The 23,915-nt window shown below is 37.9% G+C and overlaps 4 protein-coding genes across 16 annotated transcripts; all 4 read left to right on the plus strand.

Annotated features, from left to right (window-relative positions):
• The first annotated feature begins 4,430 nt into the window (after positions 1-4,430).
• LOC111441994 (probable adenylate kinase 7, mitochondrial) lies at positions 4,431-6,650 on the plus strand. Its single transcript, XM_023079234.1, has 4 exons — positions 4,431-4,851; positions 5,143-5,283; positions 5,418-5,645; positions 6,213-6,650. The coding sequence occupies exons 1-4, from the start codon at positions 4,498-4,500 to the stop codon at positions 6,363-6,365; spliced, it is 876 nt and encodes a 291-aa protein (XP_022935002.1). The 5' UTR covers positions 4,431-4,497; the 3' UTR covers positions 6,366-6,650.
• A 1,045-nt stretch (positions 6,651-7,695) lies between these two features.
• Positions 7,696-11,284, plus strand: LOC111441981 (pentatricopeptide repeat-containing protein At5g16420, mitochondrial). 9 transcript variants are annotated; one of them, XM_023079213.1, is made up of 5 exons: positions 7,696-9,509; positions 9,586-9,767; positions 9,875-9,904; positions 9,998-10,250; positions 11,017-11,284. In XM_023079213.1, exon 1 carries the CDS (start codon positions 7,899-7,901, stop codon positions 9,498-9,500), a length of 1,602 nt encoding a protein of 533 aa, XP_022934981.1. In that variant the 5' UTR covers positions 7,696-7,898; the 3' UTR covers positions 9,501-9,509; positions 9,586-9,767; positions 9,875-9,904; positions 9,998-10,250; positions 11,017-11,284. The 9 variants fall into 9 exon arrangements, with proteins under 9 accessions (XP_022934981.1, XP_022934979.1, XP_022934980.1 ...); XM_023079211.1 differs by having other exon boundaries at positions 9,586-9,904; XM_023079212.1 differs by having other exon boundaries at positions 9,875-10,250.
• A 1,380-nt stretch (positions 11,285-12,664) lies between these two features.
• On the plus strand, positions 12,665-17,824 carry LOC111441983 (ribulose-1,5 bisphosphate carboxylase/oxygenase large subunit N-methyltransferase, chloroplastic-like). The gene is made up of 11 exons (XM_023079218.1): positions 12,665-13,084; positions 13,179-13,254; positions 14,052-14,257; positions 15,362-15,448; positions 15,518-15,610; positions 15,729-15,883; positions 16,786-16,870; positions 16,946-17,032; positions 17,107-17,226; positions 17,301-17,402; positions 17,463-17,824. The coding sequence occupies exons 1-11, from the start codon at positions 12,761-12,763 to the stop codon at positions 17,628-17,630; spliced, it is 1,503 nt and encodes a 500-aa protein (XP_022934986.1). The 5' UTR covers positions 12,665-12,760; the 3' UTR covers positions 17,631-17,824.
• A 1,018-nt stretch (positions 17,825-18,842) lies between these two features.
• On the plus strand, positions 18,843-23,354 carry LOC111441974 (transcription factor GTE9-like). 5 transcript variants are annotated; one of them, XM_023079193.1, is made up of 11 exons: positions 18,843-19,168; positions 19,446-20,874; positions 20,962-21,016; positions 21,106-21,246; positions 21,505-21,575; positions 21,702-21,774; positions 22,217-22,294; positions 22,390-22,505; positions 22,622-22,688; positions 22,781-22,911; positions 22,997-23,354. In XM_023079193.1, exons 2-11 carry the CDS (start codon positions 19,621-19,623, stop codon positions 23,264-23,266), a joined length of 2,256 nt encoding a protein of 751 aa, XP_022934961.1. In that variant the 5' UTR covers positions 18,843-19,168; positions 19,446-19,620; the 3' UTR covers positions 23,267-23,354. The 5 variants fall into 5 exon arrangements, with proteins under 5 accessions (XP_022934961.1, XP_022934966.1, XP_022934964.1 ...); XM_023079198.1 differs by having other exon boundaries at positions 20,968-21,016; XM_023079196.1 differs by having other exon boundaries at positions 19,492-20,874.
• Positions 23,355-23,915: the final 561 nt, after the last annotated feature.

The following is a 23,915-nucleotide window of genomic DNA, read 5'->3' on the forward strand; positions in this document are numbered from 1 at the left end:
TTGGGCATGAAAGGAGAAGGTTGCATTAGCTTGTGGGGCAATGCCAAACATTATTGGAAATGAATGTTGTGTGAATGGGAGTTTTTTTTTTTTCTTTTTTCTTTTTCTTTTTTTTTTCGTACCGTCGTATACATCGGTTCGCAACTTGAATCAACGTGGGATCTCATAATTCACCTCCTTTCGAGGCTCAACGTACTCGCTGACGCACCACTCGGATCTCACAATCCACCCCTTTCGAGGCACAGTGTCATTGCTGGCATACTACCCAGAATATGGCTCTGATACCATTTATAACCGTTCAAGTCTACCACTAACAGATATTGTCCTCTTTGAGTTTTTTCTTCCGAACTTCTTCTCAAAGTTTTTACAACATGTTTGCTAGGGAGAGGTTGACACACCACCTGGATATCTCAATCCACTCCCTTTAGGGCACAGTGTCATCGCTGCACTCTGCCCATAACCTGGCTTTGATACCATTTGTAACCGTCTAAGTCCGCTGCTAACAGATATTGTATCTTTGAGTTTTCTCTTTCAGGCTTTCCCTCAAAATTTTTACACGTGTCTGCTAGAGAGAGGTTTCCACAATCCTTTTAAAGAATGTTTCATTCCCTTCTACAATCGATGGTTTATTGTCATTTTTAAAATTTAGATATTTTAGTTATTATGAATAAATATGATATTTTTAAATAATTAAAAATAATAATACGAAAATAGAGAAACTTTATTTAGGTTGCTGGATCAGACTCAACAAATCCAAAATTTGTACTGTCAACTTAAGCATAATTCAATTAATTGATGTCAATTTTATAAAAATTTAAAATTATTTTAAATAATTTGGATATGTGATATATAAATTTAGTTTATAAAAGGTGTATTATTATTTTTTAAAAAAAGAAATCATCTTTCTATTTCACTTTATTTTATTTTAAAATTATATGAAAATTTTAACTTTTTTTAACATAATTTGTTCTTTTTAAATAATTCCAAAAACATGTCCTTTATTGTGATTTGACATTACTAAAATTTTAGGAACCTTTAAAAATAAATGACTATAATATAATATATATATTATAATTAAAATATAAAATTGCTTTTAAATAAAGTCACTTTTGATTTTTTTTTATGACATAACTTTATTTGATTTTTTAATTGTCATGCTGAATTAGGAAAATTAGAAAATAAAGTCTATTTATTTATTATAAATTATTAATAAATAAATAAATAAAAACAAGAAACAACTCGGTACTGGTAGCATTGAGTCTTGTTAGTCTCTTTCTATCGGCACCTCTTGTTGGATGCATGATGAGCTCGAAAGGTCGTTTCGTGTATCGCTTCAATCTTTGCATGGCTTGTCACGAAACACGTCTCGATTGCTTGTATTCTCGGATGTCGTGCATTTAGTGGCATGATGTGCTTGGAAAACCACTCAAACATGTTGCTTATGTATTGCTAAATGAAGCATGAACTGAATCTTCGGGTTCATATGACTTGCCTTTAGTTTCCTTGTGTGACTATTTAATTTTTTTAAATTACATTATATATATATACACCACTCTTGAGACATGTGGTCTAAGCGAGCTACCATGTAGTACATGCGTGTGTTACATTGAGGGCGAGTATTGCAAGTCGAGTGTCTAGGGCGACTTTTATTGAAATGGTGTTTTAAGGAGTGTCGGACGACATAAGTGTATTGACATTACATCTCAGTCCATGTGTCAAAGGTTGGATCATACACCCGTTATTCGATACGGAGTCCGTAAATGATAAGACATGGACATAAGAGGGTCCAATGCTCGGATAGAACCCAGATAAATGGATATTTAAGATGTCCCAATATTATGAATGACATATAGACCTGTTCTCAATGGACATAATCAAATGAACGACGATGGTCAATGACATCCCGTAACTTAGTGATTTTAGGTATCAAGGGAAATTTGAATTCTCGGAGTTCTAAATTGTACCACGTGGTATTTATTTTATTATTATTATTATATTTTGAGTAACAATTACAAAGTAAATAAATAAATAAAAAGCAAATAGGCTAAAAGTCTTTGTTTAATTTTAAAATTAAAAAATGGTTGGAATTTGCCAATTAATTTTTTTAATATATTAAACACTAAAATAAAAAGTCTCGAGACACGTATGATACACGTCATTAAAATTGAAGGACCTATCAGACAAAATTAATATTTTTTAAGGTCAACTTCTTAGCTTTCGAGCATATATTGTATTTTAATAATTAATTTAATTTAATGGAAAAAAATCAAGAATAATGAGGTGTTTTAATTGACTTTAATGTTAGAATATAAAATAATATTATTATTTAGATTTGATCAAAATCTAATAATACACCTTTTTCAACCCATAGAATATGACTCTTTTATTTTATTTTATGCTAATTTATTTATTTCTTTTTAATTTCATGGTGCAGTCTTGTTTTATATAATTATTAAATGGATGAAAATGACTATTTATATTTCTAGAAAATTATTATATATATATATATATATATATATATATTTAAAAAATATCTATTAAGCTATAAGAAAACAATATAATTTTCATAAAATATATTCTTTTAAAAAATAAATGAATTAGTCTCATTTTAATTGAGTGATTTTTAATTATTGCATTTTATTCCTACAAATAAATAAATAATAATTTTATAAACTAAAATAAATTTTATATTTTTATTTATTAAAACTCCAATTATTCCTCTAATTATTATTGCAATAATATTTTTTTTTGTCGGTTTTTAGAGGATGATTGCAATAAAGTGTTACATTGCTAAATTTGGCATTTAGCAATGAATTTATATTTTTGAAGAAAATTATAAAATTATAAAAATAAAAAATAAATTAATATATAAACGTATACGGTAAAAATGTTAATGTCATATTGATGTTGAACTTATGGTCGAAAGTAATTAAATTTGTAGTACAATAATTATTTACATTATGTGGACGAATTATTTCAATAATATAAAGTCAACGGGTTGAATTATCTCATTTCAATATAATTTTTTAATTTCATTTTCGTATTTTTTTAAATTTTTTTAAAAATATTTTTTTTCATAATTTATGTATTATAATATTTACATTTGGTAAAATTTAATTGAATTCTTACATAAATTCTTAAAATAAAATTAATTTTTATTCGAAAAAAAAACAATTAATTGATTAATATTAAAATGAAAATTGGGAGAAGAATTATGTATGTCGGCAAGCCTTAATATAATCCACGTGTTTTTTTCTAATAAAAAAATATATTTCAGATTGGTCCTAATTTTTCTTATTATTACAATAAAACCCCTCCTTAAAAGTTTACTTTACCATGTTGACCCAATCATGACAGGTAGGAGAGAGAAAGTGACATGGATTTTTCTTGCCTAAATAGCCAAATAACTCGTTTGTTAATTATTATTTAAATTAACAAAATTATCCATAAAAATAAAACTTTTTTAAATGTGAAAGAATATTAATAAAAAAAATTAAAATTTAAAATTATTTTTAAAATAAAACACTAACCGTTCTATTATAAAATTAACAATATATTTTTAGATTTTTAAATATAAGAGTCGGAGACATTAAAATTAGATATATCGACCCAAGAAAGTGGATAAAAAAAGTTATCAATTATTGCACTTTAGTCCTTTTAAAACTTTTAAGAAACTTATTGAGTTACCTAAAATAAGTGCGGGGTCGAACACGTGGGCCACGGGAGGCCCTAAAGTCCAAAATGGGCTGCTCATTTTTGTTGGTTTAATCAAAACTCCATCCAATTGGAAAAAAAATTATTGTGGACGTCTTACTAGAAATGTCCATTTAATATGTGGCGTTCAAGTCCTACATGGACTTTCCTCGACGGGTTTAAAAAAAAATTACTATTTAAACGAGAGGAAGCAGAAAGAGATTTTTCAGATCAGTAACATAAATTATATTTATTATTTCCCGTCTAATATTGGTAAAACATTATATTATATTTTTGTGGATCAAATATTAAATATTTATATAAAGAAAATATTGTATCGATGAAAAAGACATATATGTCCACATCACATATGCAATAGAAGGCCGGCCCATAATCATGGGCCGGAAACATGGGCCTCAGTGAAGAAATCAACAAATGGATTATTAAATTATAATTGTTTTTTAAAATAATTAATTTTCTAAAAAAACATATTTATAGAATGTGGCATGTATACATGACACGTGGCACCATGAAATTATGATTTAAACTTTTTAAAAGACATCGGAGATGACTAATGACAGCATTACACGTGGCACATTGGCTCTCCAAGGAAACCCTAAAACATTGGAGGAAAGAGAATGGCAATTCTGTAAATAAGAGACAATCCAATGGCATTTAGTTATTATTTCACGTCTTAAACCTCTTTTTTCCATTTATGTGGAAACGTTGAAGTTCGTTGTTTTCTTCTTCCTCTTCTTCTATTTTCCTTTTTTTTCGTCTTAAACCCCAAACTTTGCCGCCGCCATGTCCGTCCTCAGCCGCCTCAGTGCGGTGGCGCGGCCGATCCGCTGTTTCCGTGAGTCTCCGATCGCGGGAAGAGCGTATGGATCTGCGGCGGCACTGGAGGTGGATTACGATTACTATGAGGACGACGAGGAATTCGAGAGAGTGAGTGGGGATCGGAGCCAGGGCAGGGTGATGGCGGAATCTCGAGGGTGGATGCCGAGAAGAGGAGTGCAGTGGGTGGTTTTAGGAGACCCTGGGTCGAAGAAGCATGTTTATGCAGAGAGGCTCTCGAAGCTTCTCGATGTTCCTCATATTTCCATGGGGAGTCTTGTTCGTCAGGAGCTCAATCCTCGGTCTTCTATCTACCAGCAGGTTCTTGTTCTTCTTTCTAATTTCTATGTGCAAAGTTTCACTTGAAGTAGATATTTAGTAGGTGAAATTTGGCGGTGGAATGCATGTACTTTCTGCATTTTGACATCTTTCTAATTTCTAAATTTCTAATTTGTATGATAAAATGATTGTTAAGAATCTTGTTTCTACGTAATTGATGATAAACCAGGAATATTGTGAAACATTGTGAAATAAATTTGTGTAATTTCTACTTCTTGTTGGTTTGTATAATGAGATAGTCTCAATTGTTCTGTTCCCTTTCCTCCATTTCAGATTGCTAGTTCAATCAATGAAGGAAAGCCTGTTTTGGAAGAAATCATCTTCAGACTGTTGTCAAAGAGGCTAGAAGAAGGGTATTGCAATGGTGAATCGGGCTTCATTCTTGAAGGAATTCCAAGAACAAGGAATCAAGCAGTATGTCTCTCTTCCCAAGAACAGATTTGACATTTCTTTCTCCATTTTCAATGATATGCCTAAAACTCTTCTTCGTGATTCTTCAATGGCATTATCAAATGTTTTGCTTTTGAATGGGTGGATCATCTTTGCAGGAGATTCTTGACCAAACTGCAGATATTGATTTGGTCATTAATTTCAAAACCACTGAAGAGCCCTTGATTAGAAAGAATCTGGGTTCTGGAAACTTTTCTGGCTTTCATGAATATAGCACCATATGCAGCTCTGGGAGCAGTCAAAATCTCCAGCCACTGGACAAAGAGCCGAAATGCCTTTCTGCTACTACAGAATATTCCTGGAAAGAAATGACATCTATGGAGCAGGTAACGTTCAATTTTTAAGTAGGCATTCCAATAGTTTATATTCAATAGTAAGCCCTGCAATTTAGCTACGAGATCCCACGTCGGATGTAGAGGAGAACGAAACATTCTTTATAAGGGTGTGGAAACCTCTCCTTAGCATACACGTTTTAAAAACATTGAGGAGAAGCTTGAAAGGGAAACCCAAAGAGAACAATATCTACTACCAGTGGTTGGGACGTTGTATTAGCATTATGTGGTGATGAGGCACACATTTTGTTGCATCGAGGCTAAGAAATATGCCTAGTGTCACGATCATGCTTGTTAGAAAAGTGCGATTGTGACACCTAACACGTTGTGTTTGGAGAAATCTTTTCAAAGTCATATAGTTAAGCTTCTAGGTGAAAAATCGAAACCCCATTTGATAACCATTGATATAACTATTTCTGTTCTTTATTTTTTGTTTTTCGGTATCCTGTTTAAGCTTGCAAGTAAAAAGATCGAAGAACTTTGAGTATTTGTTATCTGAAAACTAGTTTCGAAGTAAGAGAAGCTTCTGAAAGACGAAATTTGAATTCGATATGATTTCAGAGGAAGCCATTGGAAGAGTACTACAGAGGACAGAGGAAACTTGTGGACTTTCAAGTAACAGGAGGGCCCGGAGAAACATGGAAAGGGTTATTAGAAGCATTACATCTTCAGCATATTAATGCTGTAAGTTCTACTCAGAAGCTAACCACATGATTTTAGCTTCAAGTTTTGGTTCATCCTTTTTTAACCATTGCGGCGTAGTAGTAAATATAAATGTGAGAGTGAATTGACATAATAACATCATCATGCTGGAGTTTTCCTACCCCAAATATTGAGTTTTGATGTTTTGTTCAACAATTTTTGTTTGTTTGTGAGTTTTGTAATGTAGAAGTCAGTCAGTGAAGTTATTAGGGAAGTTTTGACAAAAATGTCAGTAATGTTGAGCTTATGGCCTGATTATATAAATGTAATCCGACCTTCAAATGTCTACTTTTGTTCTTTTTGACGTCCTAAAAGGACTTGCCTCGAAAAGGAACCACTTGAGATATTCATTGGAAACCGACTCAGATAGTTGTCATTATCAACGAAAGTACCGTGTAGTATATGGACTCTCATAGTAATAACCTCTTTCGTTTCGAGTATATTTGACCTTCTCCTATCTACTTTTTGTTTTTTAAAGTAAAAAAATGTATTTTTGCTAGTGGTGTTCTTGGGCTTGAGTCGTTACAAAAAAGACGTACTTGCTTGCCCAAAATGGAACCACTGGAGATACTCATTGAAATCTAGCTCAGTTAGCTGTCACTGTCAACTAAAGTATTGTCTCTCGATTATAACCTAATTGAGATGATTTAGGTAGGAGAGTCGATATATATATTTTTATATTTATTTATTTGAGGCACTCAAATTGGGAATGAAACCACTAGAGATACTCAATGAAATCGAGCTGAGATAGTTGTCATTATCAACAGAAGTACCGTGCAGTATGCGGATTGTGGACTCTACCGTACAGTATGCGGATTGCGGACTCTATAACCTAGATTGCGGACTTATAACCTAATTGAGATGATTTAGATAGGAGAGTCTATATATATTGATTTAGATAGGAGAGTCTATATATATTTATTTATTTATTTATTTATTTATTTGAGGCACGCGACTTACTAGAAAATTTAAAATTTATAACAAATCTATACCAATTTTTTTAAAAATTATTAAAACAAATTCAAATTTATTTACAAGCACATTAGTAAAATTAATTATTTTAAACAACAACAATAATTATTTTACAAAATCTTAATAAATAAATAAAAATACTTTAAATTTTGAATTAATTTAAAATTTATTTTTGAAGAATCTATATTTAAAGAGTTCCAAAAGTATTAGTAGAAAAATTGATTTTATTTAAAAAAGTATTAAAAAAAATTATTTTTATCCTCTCCAAAATATATTTTTAAATAATTTTAAAATTACTCTAAAATATATTTTAAATAATTACTGCAACAGGCTACATGCCCAGTGGCCCAAACCCGTTTCCCTCCTCTTCCAAGTCCAAGCTCGCATTCAGATTCGAACAGAAGCCCGTTTTTCGTCGTCGTCGTCGTCGTCATCTGCCTTCTCCCTCTCCTACCCTTGCGATTGGGGCCGCGCCAGAACCTTAATACTGTGTTGTCGGCGGCGATGGCAGCTTTCCATGTGTAAGGAACAGACCCATATCTTTCTTCAACCTCATATTTTCAAGTATCAATCATGTGGCACTGCTTGCGCTACAACAAATTCTTTCCAACTTCATTCCATGGCCCAATTACCAATCTTCCTCTTCGTTTCATCTTCGCCGTTGATTCTTCTGTTCAATCCTACACCGTTACGCCGCCGATCAAGCCCTGGCCGCAGCGTCTCTATCCCAAGCGCCTCGTTGCTATGATCATTCGCCAACAGAATCTCGACCTCGCCCTTCAAATCTTCCACTACGCCGGCAAATATCATCCCGGATTTTCCCATAATTACGATACTTATCATGCGATCATTCATCGTCTCTCTCGCGCTCGAGCTTTTGAGCCTGTCGAGTCTTTGCTTGGGGAATTGAAGAATTCTGGTATCAATTGCGGTGAGGATTTGTTCATTTCTGTGATTAGAAACTATGGGCTTGCGGGCCGGCCGAAAATGGCTGTGAAAATGTTTCTACGTATTCAAACCTTCGGTGTTCGACGCTCGGTGAGGTCGTTGAATACGTTGCTCAATGCTTTGGTGCAGAACAAACGGTTTTCTTTGGTACATTTGTTGTTTAAGCATTCGAGATCCAAATTTGGGGTCGTGCCTAATGTGTTTACTTGTAATATTTTGATCAAAGCGCTTTGCGAAAAGAATGATGTCGAGGGTGCACGGAAGGTGTCTGACGAAATGCCTGCTATGGGTATGGTTCCAAATGTGGTTACTTATACTACAATCTTAGGTGGTTATGTCGCAAGAGGCGATATGGTAAGTGCCAAGAGAGTTTTTGGTGAGCTTTTTGATCATGGTTGGCTTCCTGATGCGACTACTTATACAATTTTAATGAATGGGTACATTAAGCTAGGTAGATTCACTGAAGCTGTTAAGGTGATGGATGAAATGGAAGAAAATGGAGTTGAGCCAAATGATATAACTTATGGAGTCATTATTGAAGCTTATTGTAGGGAGAAGAAGTCTGGCGAAGCACTTAACCTGCTTAATGATATGCTTGAAAAGAAGTATGTACCAAGCTCAGCACTTTGCTGTAAGGTGATCGATGTTTTGTGCGGCGAGGGGAGGGTAAAGGAAGGCTGTAAGCTGTGGGGGAAGCTTTTGAATAAGAACTGTACTCCGGATAATGCTATTACAAGTACCCTTATTCATTGGCTTTGTAAGGAGGGGAATATATGGGAAGCAAGAGACTTATTTAACGAGTTCGAGAGGGGATCGATTCCAAGTTTATTAACTTATAACACGCTTATTGCAGGAATGTGTGAGATGGGGGAGTTGTGTGAAGCCGCTAGGTTGTGGGATGACATGTTGGAAAAGGGTTGTATGCCTAATGAATTTACTTATAACATGCTGATAAAAGGATTTCTTAAAGTTGGTAAAGCTGAGGAAGTGATTGAAGTAGCGGAGGAGATGTTGGATAAGGGATGCTTGCCAAATGAGTCAACTTACTCAATTTTGGCTGAAGAGCTCCTCAAATTGGGAAAAGAAGGAGAGTTCTTGAATATTCTTTCGATGTTCGTCTCGAGCGGAGTTGTAGACGATAAAGCCTGGCATCTATTTGTACCCAAGTTTGTTTGCAATATGGACGAACAAGCAAATATGCTCGAGAAAATATTGATTGAAACTTGAGAGTTCTGGGTATAAATTCTTTACATATTTACAAATCTAATGTACTGTACGTTGAAATACTGCTAATCCTTTCTAGTAAATGCAGTCGTTTGCTTGCTCCAGATTGATTGGTGTCTCATCTCTGATGAACAGGGCGGCAGAGTGCTATTGAGGTATACCCTTTAGAACATGTTTGATGAATGTTTTACCTGCACGATTGTACATGCATATGTCGAACTTGAGGCTGTTCTGCCGATGTGCCGATCTGCCGTTGGGGGTCTCTTCAAGGTACTTCCAACGGAATATAAGTTGTGCTTGTGTTTTTATAAGATACTGTGACATATTCGATGTGTAAGATATTATATATGAAATAGCGTTACTTATTGTAAATTTAGGTCTCTGCTCACTGCTATGCTATGAATTAGGTAGGTTTTTAAGTTGGATGACCTCTCTTTTAAGTATCTCCATTGTCATGAGGTCAGGGAAAGTACCGCTAACCCGTCTTCGATTTTGACCAGCCCGACAAATTCTCGAGGCCGACCTCTTGTACAATGTCGAAGGGCGAGACTGAGGTCTCTCTGGCCCAGTCTTCCTCCCCTTCCACGCGTATTAGAAGCATGCGGGTTGAGTTCAGAAACCTTCATTGGGCATTGTTTAGTGTGGCAGACTTACTTGGCTGATTTGGAGTCAATTTTTGCACCTGATTGAACTAGTTTTTATTCAGTGAACCTTGGAGCTGTGTTCAACTTGATTGTGAGGCAGCTCTTGTAGGTACAGTTCTTTCCTTTTTTTCTCAATAGCCCAACTGTTATTTGAATGAATGGTAGCTGTTTCATAATGTTCAATAGTAAACTCTTCAATTTGTTGTTGTTGATCCTGCTGTTCCTGTGTTTTCTATAGCATGGAACAATGTGCGAGAACAATGTGCGAGAGTACATGATAAGGCAACCCTAATCCTTAGTCCAACGATCTAAGCTTTTGTTGAAGCTAGAACCCTTGAATCAGATTAATTAACACCTCTCATACGAAATTTGGATCAACCAATAGATAAGGCTAGAATTAGATTACCTCTTACGATCGAGGATCTAAAAGCAAAGTTTCTTCGATCTAGAAGCAAGATTTGAAAACCTTGTTTTAAATTGAGTCACTCCACAATCGAACTTGATCAAAGTTTTGATTGAATGGCTCGGGTGCAATTCTACTAAATTGCTTGAAATTTAGAAATGACAAATATGATGCTCGGATTTCTAAGGGAAACGTTTCAATTTGAGATCTGAATGACATTCATCTACGAATCTGAATTTTACGTAACATATTGTGGGTATTTATAGACAAGAGACGTTTGTGAACCGTGAACCGGATTTATTCCTGTTCCCCTTCCATCTCCACAAAAGAACAATCAACACTATTTATAAAATTAAAAATAGTTCTTTCCTACCAATGTTGATCGGTTTGAGTGGCTAATGTTACATGTGATCTGTTCCGTTGACATATTTTTTGAATCTTCGTAACATTTTTTGAATCTTCTTGGCAATAGGATCATTTGGAATACCGTGATTCTTATCGATGCATGTGAAAGCTTTGGCATCAACCAGAATCCATGGCCACCTAGCTACTCAGTTGGAGAGCAACCAGGAAAGGCATAGGCCAAGACACCCGAATGAGTGAACAGTTGAAGGTGCAGTGAGTTTCTTCTAAATCTCTGACAAGGAAAAATGTCATAGTGAAGATGAACAATGATTTGACATGGATTAAAAAATCTGCCTCTTTTCTAATAATTACTTTTTCCAAATAATTTTTCATGCATTGATGAGACCATACTAGTTAACTCTTAGATACTTTTGAATGTTGAATTTGTCTGTGTTGATTGGTTTATCGAGTTGTATGCAATCTAATTTGTTTGTGTGGTTTTGTTTATCAAGATTAGTATTTGTTCTCGTGTATTCTTGCTTTCGTCTCTGTCTCTGCCATTTATTTTATTCTTCATTCTCGTACATTTTTTTTCATTTTTTTTTGTAAAGACAGAGACAGGGACGATGACTCAATATTTTTTTCATAAGCTTTTTAATGGATAATTTCTATTTTTCGATTAAGAAATATAAAAACTTTAATTAATTTAATAATATTTCATAAACAATAAAAATAATATACTTCTTTTTATAAGATCGGTATAGACAAAGAATGTATTAACTTTCATGAATTGCAAATAGAACGTTACATAAAGTAATAAAGTAATAGTTTATTCGTTGTTATCTCTAATTTGGTCATACCATTCTTATCGTTAAAAAAAAAAAATCTTAGAGAATAATAATGTAATGTTAAAGAATATATATATTATCATCTTTTTTATATTTTGGATGTTATCGAACAAATTGAAACTTGTCACGTAGCCCAATCGACAAGGGAATCGTGCTCGAACTCCAGTTAACCTGGGTAATGCCATGACACTTGCATACTAGGTACGAGCTTAGCTACATGATTGTTACGAGTGTACGAACTCTACCTATACATGATTTGTTGACCACAAAGTACAAACAATAAAAATAACACGACAATCCAAGTTATATCATCTTATTAACCAGCTCTGTGTCATGGTCATGCTTGTCCAAGGCGTGTTGCCCATGGCTGCATGTTCATGACAAACCAAACCCTTTATCTTTTTCCATGTTGTAGTGTTTTACTCTGGTATTTCTAGGAAGTACGATGTTTCGGAAAAATCATGCCTATGTCTAGGCCTGCCAAACATGAAATACCTCAAAATATACTGTAGGGGATATGACTAGTTGTCAACTTCTCTTGTAGTAAGCCGTTTGTTGTTGCCTTTTGCTTACATTCCATATAACACCCATTTCAATTTCTCAAATCTTGTTTTCAAAACTCTCTCTGCCCCGTTAGCTAATTTTTTTTTTCTTGAATCGGGGCCAGAGGCTCGAGCATACGTCGCTTGGCCGTAGGCGATGCAAGAACAAATAACCTTAACTCACTCGTTACTGAGAAGTGAGTGTCGCACAATCGCAAATCCGCGGCTATCAAAGTGTGATTGTGACACTCGGCTTATACACCAATTTAAACCGAAGTCCTATAATATCCAACGACAACATAAGTTGTCTGTTGCTGTGCCCTGTCTCCATTTCCCTCCAACTCATCTGCCATCTCTTTCTTACCCAACATTCGGACACAATTCCAAACCAAGCAAATATCAAGCCATCAATTTCTCTTCTTCCCCGATCATCCATCCACCTCAAAACCCTAACAATCGCCTAATCTCAACAACCCCTCCAATGGAACTCTGTCCTTTACTCGACACCCCTCTTCCTTCCTCCCACCGCCGCCTTCTCCGCTCCAAACCTTCCATTTCTGCGCGGCCAATTTCTGGTTTTTCCAATTCTTTACGGCCAACTCGTCGCCGGAATGCTTGTTCTGCTTCGAGCTTCGATACCCTTGTTGCCAGATCGCGTAAGGAGGAAGAGGCTGAGTTTGGAGATTTGAAGGCTTGGATGCACAAAAATGGGCTTCCTCCTTGCAAGGTTGTTCTTGAGGAGAAGGCTTCGCATGATAAGAATCATTGGCCTATACGTTATGTGGCTGCCAGTGAAGATCTTGAGGTGATTTTGTGTTCTGGGTTTTTGTTTTGAAGTGTTTTTATTGCTAATTCAATGGATTTAATTGGGAGCTTTTGGGGACTGTTGGGGTTTTCAGGTGGGTGATGTTGCATTTTCGGCGCCGGATTCCTTGGTCGTGACGCTTGAGAGAGTTCTTGGAAATGAGACCGTCGGTATGGTTTATTCTTTGCTATGGTTGTTTGTCAGTTGCTCGCACGTGTCCACCCCGTCAAGCAGATATTGTTCTCTTTGAGCTTTTCCTTTCGGGCTTTATCTCAAGGTTTTTAAAATGTGTCTATTAGGAAGAGGTTTTCATACCCCTTATAAGGAATGTTTCGTTCTCCTCTCCAACCGATGTGGGATCTCACAATCCACGCTGGTACACTGCCCGATGTTTGGCTTTGATACCATTTGTAACAGCCGAAGCCTACCGCTAGTAGATATTGTTCTCGTTGAGCTTTCCCTTTCAAGCTTCCCCTCAAAGTTTTTAAAATGCGTTTGTTAGGGAGAGATTTCAGACCCTTATAAAGAATGTTTTGTTCTCCTCCCAAACCGACGTGGGATCTCACAATCCACCCCCTTTGGGGCCCAGCGTCCTCGTTGGCACTCGTTCTCTTCTCCAATCGATGTGGGACCCTCCAATCCATCTTTCTTTAGGGCCCAACGTCCTGGCTGGCACACCATTTCATGTCTACCCCTTCAAGGCTTACCCTTTTTGCTGACACATCGTCCAGTGTCTGGCTTTGATACCATTTGTAAGGGTGTGGAAACCTGTCCCTAGCAGAAGCGTTTTAAAAATCTTGAGGGAAAGTCTGAAAGAGAAAGCCCAAAGAGAACAATATATACTAGCGGTGAGCTTGGGCCGTTAGAACTTTGGTTTGGCTCGTAATAACTTATTTGTACTTTTATTTTGGAAGCTGGAAGACAATCTTGATTTCATAACTTTTATGGCTGTTTGGACTTCTTGCAGCCGAGTTGTTAACCACCAACAAGTTATCAGAGTTGGCATGCCTAGCTTTGTACTTGATGTATGAAAAGAAACAAGGAAAGAAGTCTTTCTGGTACCCTTACATTAGAGAGCTCGATCGCCAGCGTGGGAGGGGCCAACTAGCCGTGGAGTCGCCTCTTCTATGGTCGGAAGCTGAACTCGACTACCTCTCAGGAAGTTCGACAAAGGTAACAAGATTGTTATGCAACTTATTGTATGCATAGTTCACCTAGTCACTCATTTTGGGTAAGATCCCACCTCGGTTGGAGATAGGAACGAAACATTCCTTATAAGGGTGTGAAAACCTCTCCCTAGTAGACGCGTTTTAAAACCATGAGATTGACGGCGATATGTAACAAGCCAAAGTGAACAATATCTACTAGTGGTGGTCTTGGGCTGTTATAAATGGTATCAGAGCCAGACACTAGATGGTGTGCCAGAGAGGACGCTGGCCCCTAAGAGGGTGGATTGTGAGATCCCACATCAGTTGGAGAGGAGAATGAAACATTCCTTACAAGGGTGTGGAAACCTCTCTAGTAGACGCGTTTTAAAACTGTGAGGCTGACGGCGATACGTAACGGGCGAAAGCAAACAATATCTCCTAGCGGTGGGCTTGAGCTATCACAAATGGTATCAGAGCCAGACATCAGGCGGTGTGCCAGTGAGGGCGTTAGGCCCCCAAGTGGGTGGATTGTGAGATCTTACATCGGTTGGAGAAGGGAACGAAACATTCCTTATAAGAGTGTGGAAACCTCTCCCTAGTAATGACAGTGATACGTAACGGGTCAAAACGGACAATATCTACTAACGGTGGGCTTGGGCTATTACAAATGGTATCAGAGTCAGACACCGGGTGGTGGGCCAGCGAGGACGTTGGGTCCCCAAGGGGGGTGAATTGTGAGATCCCACATCAGTTGGAGAGGGGAACGATACATTCCTTATAAGAGTATGAAAACCTCTCCCTAGCAATGACAGTGATACATAACGAGCCAAAGCAGACAATATCTGCTAACGGTAGGCTTGGGCTATTACAAATGGTATTAGAGCCAAACATCGGGCGGTGTGCCAACAAGAACACCGGGCCCTCAAGGGGGTTGGATTGTAAGATCCCACGTCGATTGGAGAGGGGAACAAAACATTCTTTATAAGGGTGTAGAAACCTCTCTCTAGTAGACACGTTTTAAAACCGTGAGATTGACGGCAATACATAACGAGTCAAAACGGACAATATCTACTAGCGGTGGGCTTGAGTTAGAAATTTCCTACCTAAAATTCGTACTTGTATGGATCAGAAAGAAGTTCTCGAACGGGCGGAAGGAATCAAGAAGGAGTATAATGAGCTTGACACTGTGTGGTTTATGGCTGGCTCTCTGTTTCAGGTAATCCATCAAGTTGCTGAGTATATGATAGATGATGATTTAGACTAACTTTTATTGGGAAATTTGCAGCAATACCCATATGATATTCCAACGGAAGCATTTTCCTTTGAGATTTTCAAACAAGCCTTTGTTGCAGTTCAATCATGTGTGGTGCATTTACAGGTAATTCAAACATGTTTTGTTTCACCATCTGTCTTCATGTTCTTTTTCGATGTTTTTAAGGTATTCTTTGTTCTTAAGAAGCTTCCAAATTCATCATCTAAAGGCTTATTGAATATAGAATGTAAGTTTGGCTCGGAGATTTGCTTTGGTTCCTCTTGGCCCTCCGTTGTTGGCTTATAGAAGCAATTGCAAGGCAATGTTAACTGCTGTTGATGGTGCTGTGGAACTAGTGGTTGATCGGCCGTACAAGGCTGGGGAATCAATAGCGGTTTGGTAAGTTTGCAACCGTGCTACTGAGTGATGTAACAATCCAAGCTCACCGCTAGCAGATGTTGTCATCTTTGGACTTTCCCTTTCGAGCTTCCTTCAAGGTTTTTAAAACGCGTCTGCTAGGGAGAGGTTTCCACACCCTTATAAAGAATGCTTTGTTCCCTCTCCAACCGATGTGTGATCCCACAATCCACCCCCCTTCGGAGCCTAGCGTCCTTGCTGACACCCGTTTCTCTCTCCAATCGATGTGGGATCTCATAATCCAATCCCCTTCGGGGCCCAACGTTCTTGTTGCACACCACCCAGTGTCCACCCCCCTTTGGGGCTCAGCATCTTCGTTGGCACACCGCCCAGTGTCCACCCCCCCTTCAAGGCTTAGCGTCCTCACTAGCACACCGCCCGATGTCCACCCACTTTCAGGGCTCAACGTCCTTGCTGACACACCACCCAATGTCCACCCCCTTCAGGGCTTAGCGTCCTCGTTGGCACATTGTTCGGTGTCCACTCTCCTTCAGGGATCAACATCCTCGCTGGCACTCCGCCGGTGTCCACCCCCCTTCAGGGTTTAACGTCCTCACTGGCACACTGCCCAGTGTCCACACTCTTCGGGACTCAGCATCCTTTCTGGCACACCGCCCGAATGCCAACGAGGACGCTAGACCCCGAAAGGGGGTGGATCAATTGTGAGATCCCACATCGGTTGGGGAGGAGAATAAAGCATTCTTTATATAAGGGTATGGAAACCTTTCCCTAGCATACGCGTTTTAAAAAGCTTGAGAGAAACCCCAAAAAGGACAATATCTGTTAGCGGTGGGCTTAGACTATTACAATCAATATTTTTGTTCATGCTACCTATTCTTAATTCATTTAGCAAGATTTCCATTCCTGTTCAATCTCAAGAACAGGTGCGGGCCACAGCCTAATTCAAAACTACTCCTAAACTATGGATTCGTCGACGAAGATAACCGCTACGATCGCTTAGTAGTCGAGGTTAGCCTTCATGTTTGATTGTAACTCACAATCTTTTGGATCAATATCACTTAACATCCTTGTTCTCTGTGTCAGGCAGCTTTGAACACCGAAGATCCTCAATATCAAGATAAAAGAATGGTTGCTCAAAGAAATGGCAGATTATCAATACAAACCTTTTATGTATGAATTCAAAACACCGACAGAAATGAAGTGTTTAAGCTATTGTGTTTCATAAAATGTCATTTCTGACACAGATTTATGCTGGAAAGGAGAAAGAAGCTGTCTTAGACATGCTTCCTTATCTTAGGCTTAGCTATGTCACTGATCCGTCAGTTATGCTGTCTGTTCTTTCTTCTCAAGGTCCTGTCTGTCCTGTAAGTATTAAATGTCGCTGTTGGCTTATGAACCAATGTGGGCAATCCACCAATGTTGAAACGTTGCTTCTTAGGTGAGCCCTTGCATGGAAAGAGCTATGTTGGAACAAGTTGCTGGCTATTTCGAGCGACGACTGGCTGGCTACCCGACTACGTTGAGCGACGATGAGTCTCTGGTAATGTTTTCGTTATGAATCCATTGTTCTTCACGTTTGCTTACTCGTTTGTTTGATCAGCTGGTCGATGGTGATTTGAACCCGAAGAAGCGAGTTGCTACTCGGCTTGTTAGATTGGAAAAGAAGATTCTTCAGTCATGCTTGGAAGTGACTATTGATTTCATGTATCAGTTGCCGGATCATAGTGTTTCTCCATGCCCTGCTCCCTATGAACCTTTTTTGAGATGAGTTAGATCGTCACGAATCGAGCTGCGATACGAAATCCTCCATCCCGAGGTGAAGCAAAAATCAAGGTTAGTTTGATGAAAACTCGTTCTTCTGAGCTTTTTTTCGTTTAGTATCCGGGGTGGTGGCCGATGGGTCCATGCATCATATGCCCACCGCTGGTAGGTATTGTCTGCTTTAGACAGTAAGAAAAGCCCCAACAGTACCTGACCACTCTGAATGAACAACCAACCATCCCATGTAGTGGGCAGCTTACTTAGACTAACCTCTCAAATTGCTTCCTGTAAATAACCATAACTACTAATCCATCGCAATTTTGTGATCGTACGCTCGAAGTCTCGTAAATAAACACGATGATTAACATGTATCTCTCTTTTGTTCTTGAAGTTTCAAAGCAAATATCGTCGATCTCTAAAATTTTGAGGAGAATTATTAAAATAGTTCGTGGGTTTCTTTGATCATTCGTTGAATGATAGTAGGTTGACTTTGCAGCTGAGCTGTTGACTATACTCGACTGATTTGACCTTAACGGTTGACTATATCCTTACTGGTCGTCAGAAAATCTAGCTAGACATCACCTGTGAGATCCCACTCGATTGGAGAGGAGAACTTACGAAATATTTTTTATAAGTGTGTGAAAACTTTTTCTTAGCCAACGAATTTTAAAAACCTTGAAGGGAAGGACTTGGACCGTTACAGTAGTAGTGATCATTTTCTTGGACTATTACATTGTTGTTAGAGAATCTCTTTGGTCTAGTGATCATTATCGAATCTCCTATCATTTGAACGATCACATCATGAATGAGGAGCATCTGATGATGAAGTTCCCGTTTAATTATGAATACGATGTTTTGAGAAGATGAAAAATTGAAAAATATTTTTAGAAACTATTTAAATAATTTTGAAAACTTAGTTTGAAAAAATATGTAATAAATAAATAAATAAGTTGGTCGTTGAGGGAATGAAGCTTTTTATTGACACGTCAGATTTTTCAGTTCCGTATTGAATTTCCATTTGTTTTTAAGCCAATCAAATTCCCCCGTCGCCTACTTTTCTCACCGGGTGGCAGAAGTTAAAAAACCCTCCTTACCAACTGTAATCCACATCCAACGGTGACGATCAACCAATTCACCCACTGGCGGCTTCAATCTTAGCCGTCCAATTCCCCAGATACCGTGTGGAAATCGTGGGCTTTGCGTCTCAGCATAGTAGACTAGAGAGTGAGGGCTTCGCACTCTCTCTCTCTCTCTCTAGGTCTTCGACGCGGTTTTCTCTTCTTTTCTTTTCTTCTCTTCGATCTTCGATTGTCGTTGTTTTGCTGCAAGTTTTCAGGGATTTGAGGTTTGGATGTTCTGTTTACACTCTGCTTGTGTTTGAAGTTCGATTTGAAGTTGTGGGATTCTGTGGCGGCTTCTGATCTACGCTTCTGAATTGGGGTTTTCTCGGTTCTTCAGTTGTTGGGGGGTTGTTCTTGCGATTCAGACAGTGTGAGAGGTTTTTTTGTGTGGAGCTATTGGACTAGGAAGCTTGTGAGGCTACTGGTAAATCATCTAGGGTTCTTTTTTTTCATTGGCCGTTTGTATATGGTCAAATCTTGGGGAGGGTTTTGTTGTACTTGGTTAATTTGTAAAGACAAGAGTATTGGCTTTGGATCTACTTGCTTTCTCTTGGCGTAATTTATTTGTACTATTGACTTATAATAGTTTTAAAATTGTGTTTTTCTGGCTTGATTTGCTTTTATGATTTTTCTTATGTTAATATTGTCTTTTGTGGTTTTAATCGTGAGTTAATGAACAAAAGTGTTGATATTGAGTTCAGCTGAGTGGGAAGCAATTTTCGATCTTGGTGTTTTCACTTTCTTCAGGGTTTAGCCTGAATGGTTTGGCGTGTTTGCAGTGGAGGTGCATGATCACGCCCGTGTTCAATTAGTCTGCATTCTTGAAGAACCAGAATTGCTCCAAGGCGCTACCGAAGCAGCTCATGGTTCATATAAATGGATATGAGGACGGAAAAGAATATTAGATACCCAGAAAGATACTATGGTAGTAGTTCCTTTCGCACTGCTGGTGAATCAGAGGGCTCTGGAAGCTCGGGAAGAATTGATCCTGAGATTGCTGTTTCGGAAGTTTCTAGCACGCCGATGAGAAGATGTATGAGTTTTAATTCTGATAGGCGTGAAGGGTTGCGAGTCCGAACCCAAGTTCTTCCCTTGACAAGCCTGTTGCAATCTGAGAGGAAGGACTTGGTTTATAGGTTGAGAAATGAACTGGAACAGATTCAAACCCTCAGAAAGAAAGTAGAATTGCTTAGAACAAATAGTTTTACAGTCTCATCTTCGAGTGATATTCTTAGTTGTAGCAACGTGCGCGATGGGCCATCAGCTGAACACATTAAAAATACCTCAAATTTGTCTTCTGGGCAACGAAAGAAATCTAATGTTCCGAGCCATAAGAAAGGGCATGGATGCAGTCGGGTTGCTTCGGGTAAAGTTGGGTCTACCGTGCAAGCATCTGTTTCCAACACCACAACCACTACTTCAGCGATTTTGATGAAACAGTGTGAACAACTTTTGAAAAGAGTAATGTCACACCAGTATGGCTGGGTATTTAACACTCCTGTTGATGTGGTGAAGTTAAATCTCCCTGATTATTTCACAATTATCAAGCACCCAATGGATTTGGGAACTGTGAAAACTAAGTTATCTTCTGGAGCATACTCAAGTCCACTGGATTTTCTTGCTGATGTGAGGCTCACTTTCACCAATGCAATGACATACAACCCTCCTGGCAATGATGTGCACATCATGGCTGATGTTCTTAACTCATTTTTTGATATGAGATGGAAAGCTATTGAGAAAAAACTTCCAAAAATGGATGGTCATGCATTGCCAACTAAATCTAGACCACGAGAAGATGTTGAGACTGTTAAGCAAGTACCTCCAAAAAAGATGAAAGTTGCTTCTGGGCCTCAAGAAATTACACCCATACCCGCCAAGCGTGTAATGACAGACGAAGAAAAGCTAAATCTGGGGAGAGAGCTGGAGTCGATGTTAGGAGAATTTCCCCTGCATATAATTGACTTCTTGAGAGAGCATAGCTCTGGTGGAAGGGAATGTGGAGAAGATGAATTTGAGATTGATATTGATGATCTCAGCGATGATACACTTTTCAAATTGCGGAAGCTACTAGATGATCATTGTCAGGAGAAACAAAAGAACAATGCCAGTGCTGAACCGTGTGTGATTGAGGTATTAATACCAATTCGACGATTGTGTTATATTGTAATCTTTCTATGTATTTGACTGCTTTTGTTTTAAATAACTTATTACTTTCAGTTGCAGATGTTGAATGACTCTGGAGTAAGCAACTCATCAATGCAACCATCTAAAGGTCTTGGGCCTACCTCGATTTCACTATGAGTACTAGCGACACGTTTTTCATATAGTTCTTTATTTTATTTTCTTCCATTTCAATATTAGGGGGTGGGCCAATTGATGAGGATGTGAATGTTGGTGGACATGAAGCTCCTGTTTCAAGCGGTGCTCCTATGGAGATAGATAAAAACGCTATGGATGCTATCCTTAGGAACAGAAAATGTACGAGCTCAAGGAATTCAAAAGGTTAGTACAGTTTACTTTTTCTATCTTGTATTGGTACTCTGTTGTGGCATGTTATCATCGCCGTTTTGCACGATAAAAATATTTTACCAGTTATAACTACATAATATAGCTATTAACAACACAAAGATTCCGTAATAATAGGTATCGAAGCTAAAAGATTCATATGTTACTCATGTTGATAAATGAGTGGAATATCATCATGAATGTGCAACCTTTTTGTTATCTGACCTATTCATTGACAATATCGTTTATTGTCAGCAGATTCAGACTCTTCTAGTTCTGAAAATGAATCCGAGTGTGATAAAGCTCCAATTCATGTGCACGAGCAGGTATTTTATTGATTATTGTTTTAGCCTCAAATGGATATGGCTTCTAGAAAATTTGCATTCGGGCTTTGCTTGTATTGTTAAATGGATGTTAGAGGTGGTTGATTTTTCTCTTTGGACTATCGACAGGTTCCAGAAACAATTGGCTCCGCAGGTCTAGTAATTGAAACGACAACCTCGGGCGGACCGTTTGAAAGGAATCGTGGGTGTTCTTATCCTTCCTTCATCTTTCCTCATAAAGAAATTGGATTATGCAATACCCATCTTTATCTTCATGAATTGAATAACTCTTTGCTGGCTGAGCAAGTATTAAATGTGTTCATGCTGTGTTTTTGTACTCGATATACTTCTGCATCGTGTTTGGTTCATGCCTTTTAAGTTCTGATTGAATCCCCTCCTGACAAATTCGTACTTTGTTTGGATTATTCAACAAATTTGTGTTCTTTAAACGTTGTCTGGTAAAAAGAAGCATGCTCGTATGAGCGCGCCTCTCTATTGATTCATGTTGTGTGTGTTTTATAACTTAAATCTTAATCGTTGTCTCTATTGATTCATGTTCTTGATACCATTCTTCTGAAATTTTGTTTTATATTGTTATTGAAGCATTTGCTTTGCAACTTATGCTATTTAATGACTTCTCTCAGAATCTGAAGGTGGCTATGAACAACTTGAGCAGACTTCCGGCAAGCCCAGTTCTACCGAATCAGACTGCAATCAGGATGGTGAGTTGAAGTGTGGCATGCCTATCATACTCCAAGAGACGAGAATGGCCCCTGTTTTGACTACATTCCTGTTAATTCTTTTATCAACATTGCAGGTAACTACGCTGCATCTGAGAAGCCAGTCTCCCCCGAGCGGCTTTTTCGAGCTGCTCTGCTTAAAAACCGATTTGTTGACACAATTTTAAGAGCTAAAGAAAAGACGATGGCACAGGTTGGTTCAAAACATGGCCTACTTGTTTAACATCCTACTACTTTTTATGGATTTTGCAATGAGTGATTGCGAGTTTTGATCTGGATGGTGTGCGTTTTGATCTGGTCCGAGATCAGGGCGACAAGGGCGATCCTGAGAAGTTGAGACAGGAGAGGGAGGAGCTGGAGCAGGAGCAAAGGAAAGGTATAGTTGAACAGACTCGTCAATTTGATTGACTTTGTTCCAGTGGTTGAGATCAGTGTGTGTTATTAACACTCTTTGTACGTGAAATTTAGAAAAAGCTCGACTACTAGCAGAAGCAAAGGCTGCACGCGATGCACAAAGACGAGCCGAAGCCGAAGCTGCAGCCGAAGCTAAACGAAAGAGGGAACTCGATAGAGAAGCAGCACGACAGGCATTGCTCCAGGTAAGTTACACAATCAATCCAAGTTCAGATCAGTAGTCACCCGAAACTCCATAGTTTTTACTCGTTTACTCGAATATAATGCCAGATTGAGAAAACCGTTACAATAGATGAGAACTCCCAATTCCTGGAAGACTTGGAGATGCTTAGAACCGCTCATACCGAACCCCTGCCGAGCTCGGTGGATGAGACAAGCCCCGATCACTCGCAAGATGGTCTGGGCAGTTTCAAATTTGTAGGGAGCAATCCATTAGAACAACTCGGGTTATTCATTAAAGCAGACGAAGAGGACGAGGAAAACGAGCCAAATTATATCTCGAACTCTATAAAAGATGTAGAAGAAGGTGAAATTGATTAGAGGATAAAATAGTGTGATGTTAATTCAACGGTAGAATTGAATAATCAATCCCTTTTGACTGAAGATAGAAACTGGTGTGTTCCTCCTAGTCCTGATCATTGGTTATATTTATTTAGACGAAATACGATAGAAGATAGTGGGAGTGGATAGGCGTTCATATGACCAGATATCCCGACCAATCCATATTATCCAATCCAAACCATAAAGGGTTATATTGGGACCGACCCTTGAGTTCGGGATTCTGATTTTCTGGGGGGTCATGATTGATAATAGTTTAGTTTGTTATATATTTATCGATTCATACCGATGAGTTTGTGAAAACAACTCGAATTCATAAAAGGTTATCTTTTTTCTTTTTTCTTTTTTTTTGTCTCAAAAAACTAATTAATTAATTCAAATAGTTTCTCCTCTTGAATTTAGGGTTTGTAGTAGAGTATTAGTTTTGAAAATTAAAAAACTAAATAAATATTAAATTCAAGTTTTACGAATCAAAAATAGATTTTTGTTATATTTATCTACCTTGGAGCTTTTTAATGAAAACTTTAGATTATTAATTTGTGAAACGATATTGTTTTCTCGAGCATAGTTTGGCTAGTGAATGATATTTTAAACCCTAAACCTTAAAAAAGTGGTTTGAATTTCTATACTT

Source organism: Cucurbita moschata, unplaced genomic scaffold (assembly GCF_002738365.1).
Source record: "Cucurbita moschata cultivar Rifu unplaced genomic scaffold, Cmos_1.0 Cmo_Scf00004, whole genome shotgun sequence".
NCBI classification, from domain to species: domain Eukaryota; kingdom Viridiplantae; phylum Streptophyta; class Magnoliopsida; order Cucurbitales; family Cucurbitaceae; genus Cucurbita; species Cucurbita moschata.

What these genes read in the sequence shown, in the direction of transcription:
- LOC111441974 (XM_023079193.1), top strand. Translation starts at nt 19,621, where the DNA reads ATGGATATGAGGACGGAAAAGAATATTAGATACCCAGAAAGATACTAT. An exon ending in ATCAGACTGCAATCAGGATG is followed by an intron (nt 22,295 to 22,389) that starts GTGAGTTGAAGT and finishes TCAACATTGCAG; the next exon opens with GTAACTACGCTGCATCTGAG. An exon ending in GGAGCAGGAGCAAAGGAAAG is followed by an intron (nt 22,689 to 22,780) that starts GTATAGTTGAAC and finishes CGTGAAATTTAG; the next exon opens with AAAAAGCTCGACTACTAGCA.
- LOC111441981 (XM_023079209.1), top strand. Translation starts at nt 7,899, where the DNA reads ATGTGGCACTGCTTGCGCTACAACAAATTCTTTCCAACTTCATTCCAT.
- LOC111441994 (XM_023079234.1), top strand. Translation starts at nt 4,498, where the DNA reads ATGTCCGTCCTCAGCCGCCTCAGTGCGGTGGCGCGGCCGATCCGCTGT. An exon ending in CAAGAACAAGGAATCAAGCA is followed by an intron (nt 5,284 to 5,417) that starts GTATGTCTCTCT and finishes TCATCTTTGCAG; the next exon opens with GAGATTCTTGACCAAACTGC. An exon ending in AAATGACATCTATGGAGCAG is followed by an intron (nt 5,646 to 6,212) that starts GTAACGTTCAAT and finishes ATATGATTTCAG; the next exon opens with AGGAAGCCATTGGAAGAGTA.
- LOC111441983 (XM_023079218.1), top strand. Translation starts at nt 12,761, where the DNA reads ATGGAACTCTGTCCTTTACTCGACACCCCTCTTCCTTCCTCCCACCGC. An exon ending in CTGCCAGTGAAGATCTTGAG is followed by an intron (nt 13,085 to 13,178) that starts GTGATTTTGTGT and finishes TGGGGTTTTCAG; the next exon opens with GTGGGTGATGTTGCATTTTC. An exon ending in TATCAATACAAACCTTTTAT is followed by an intron (nt 17,033 to 17,106) that starts GTATGAATTCAA and finishes TTTCTGACACAG; the next exon opens with ATTTATGCTGGAAAGGAGAA.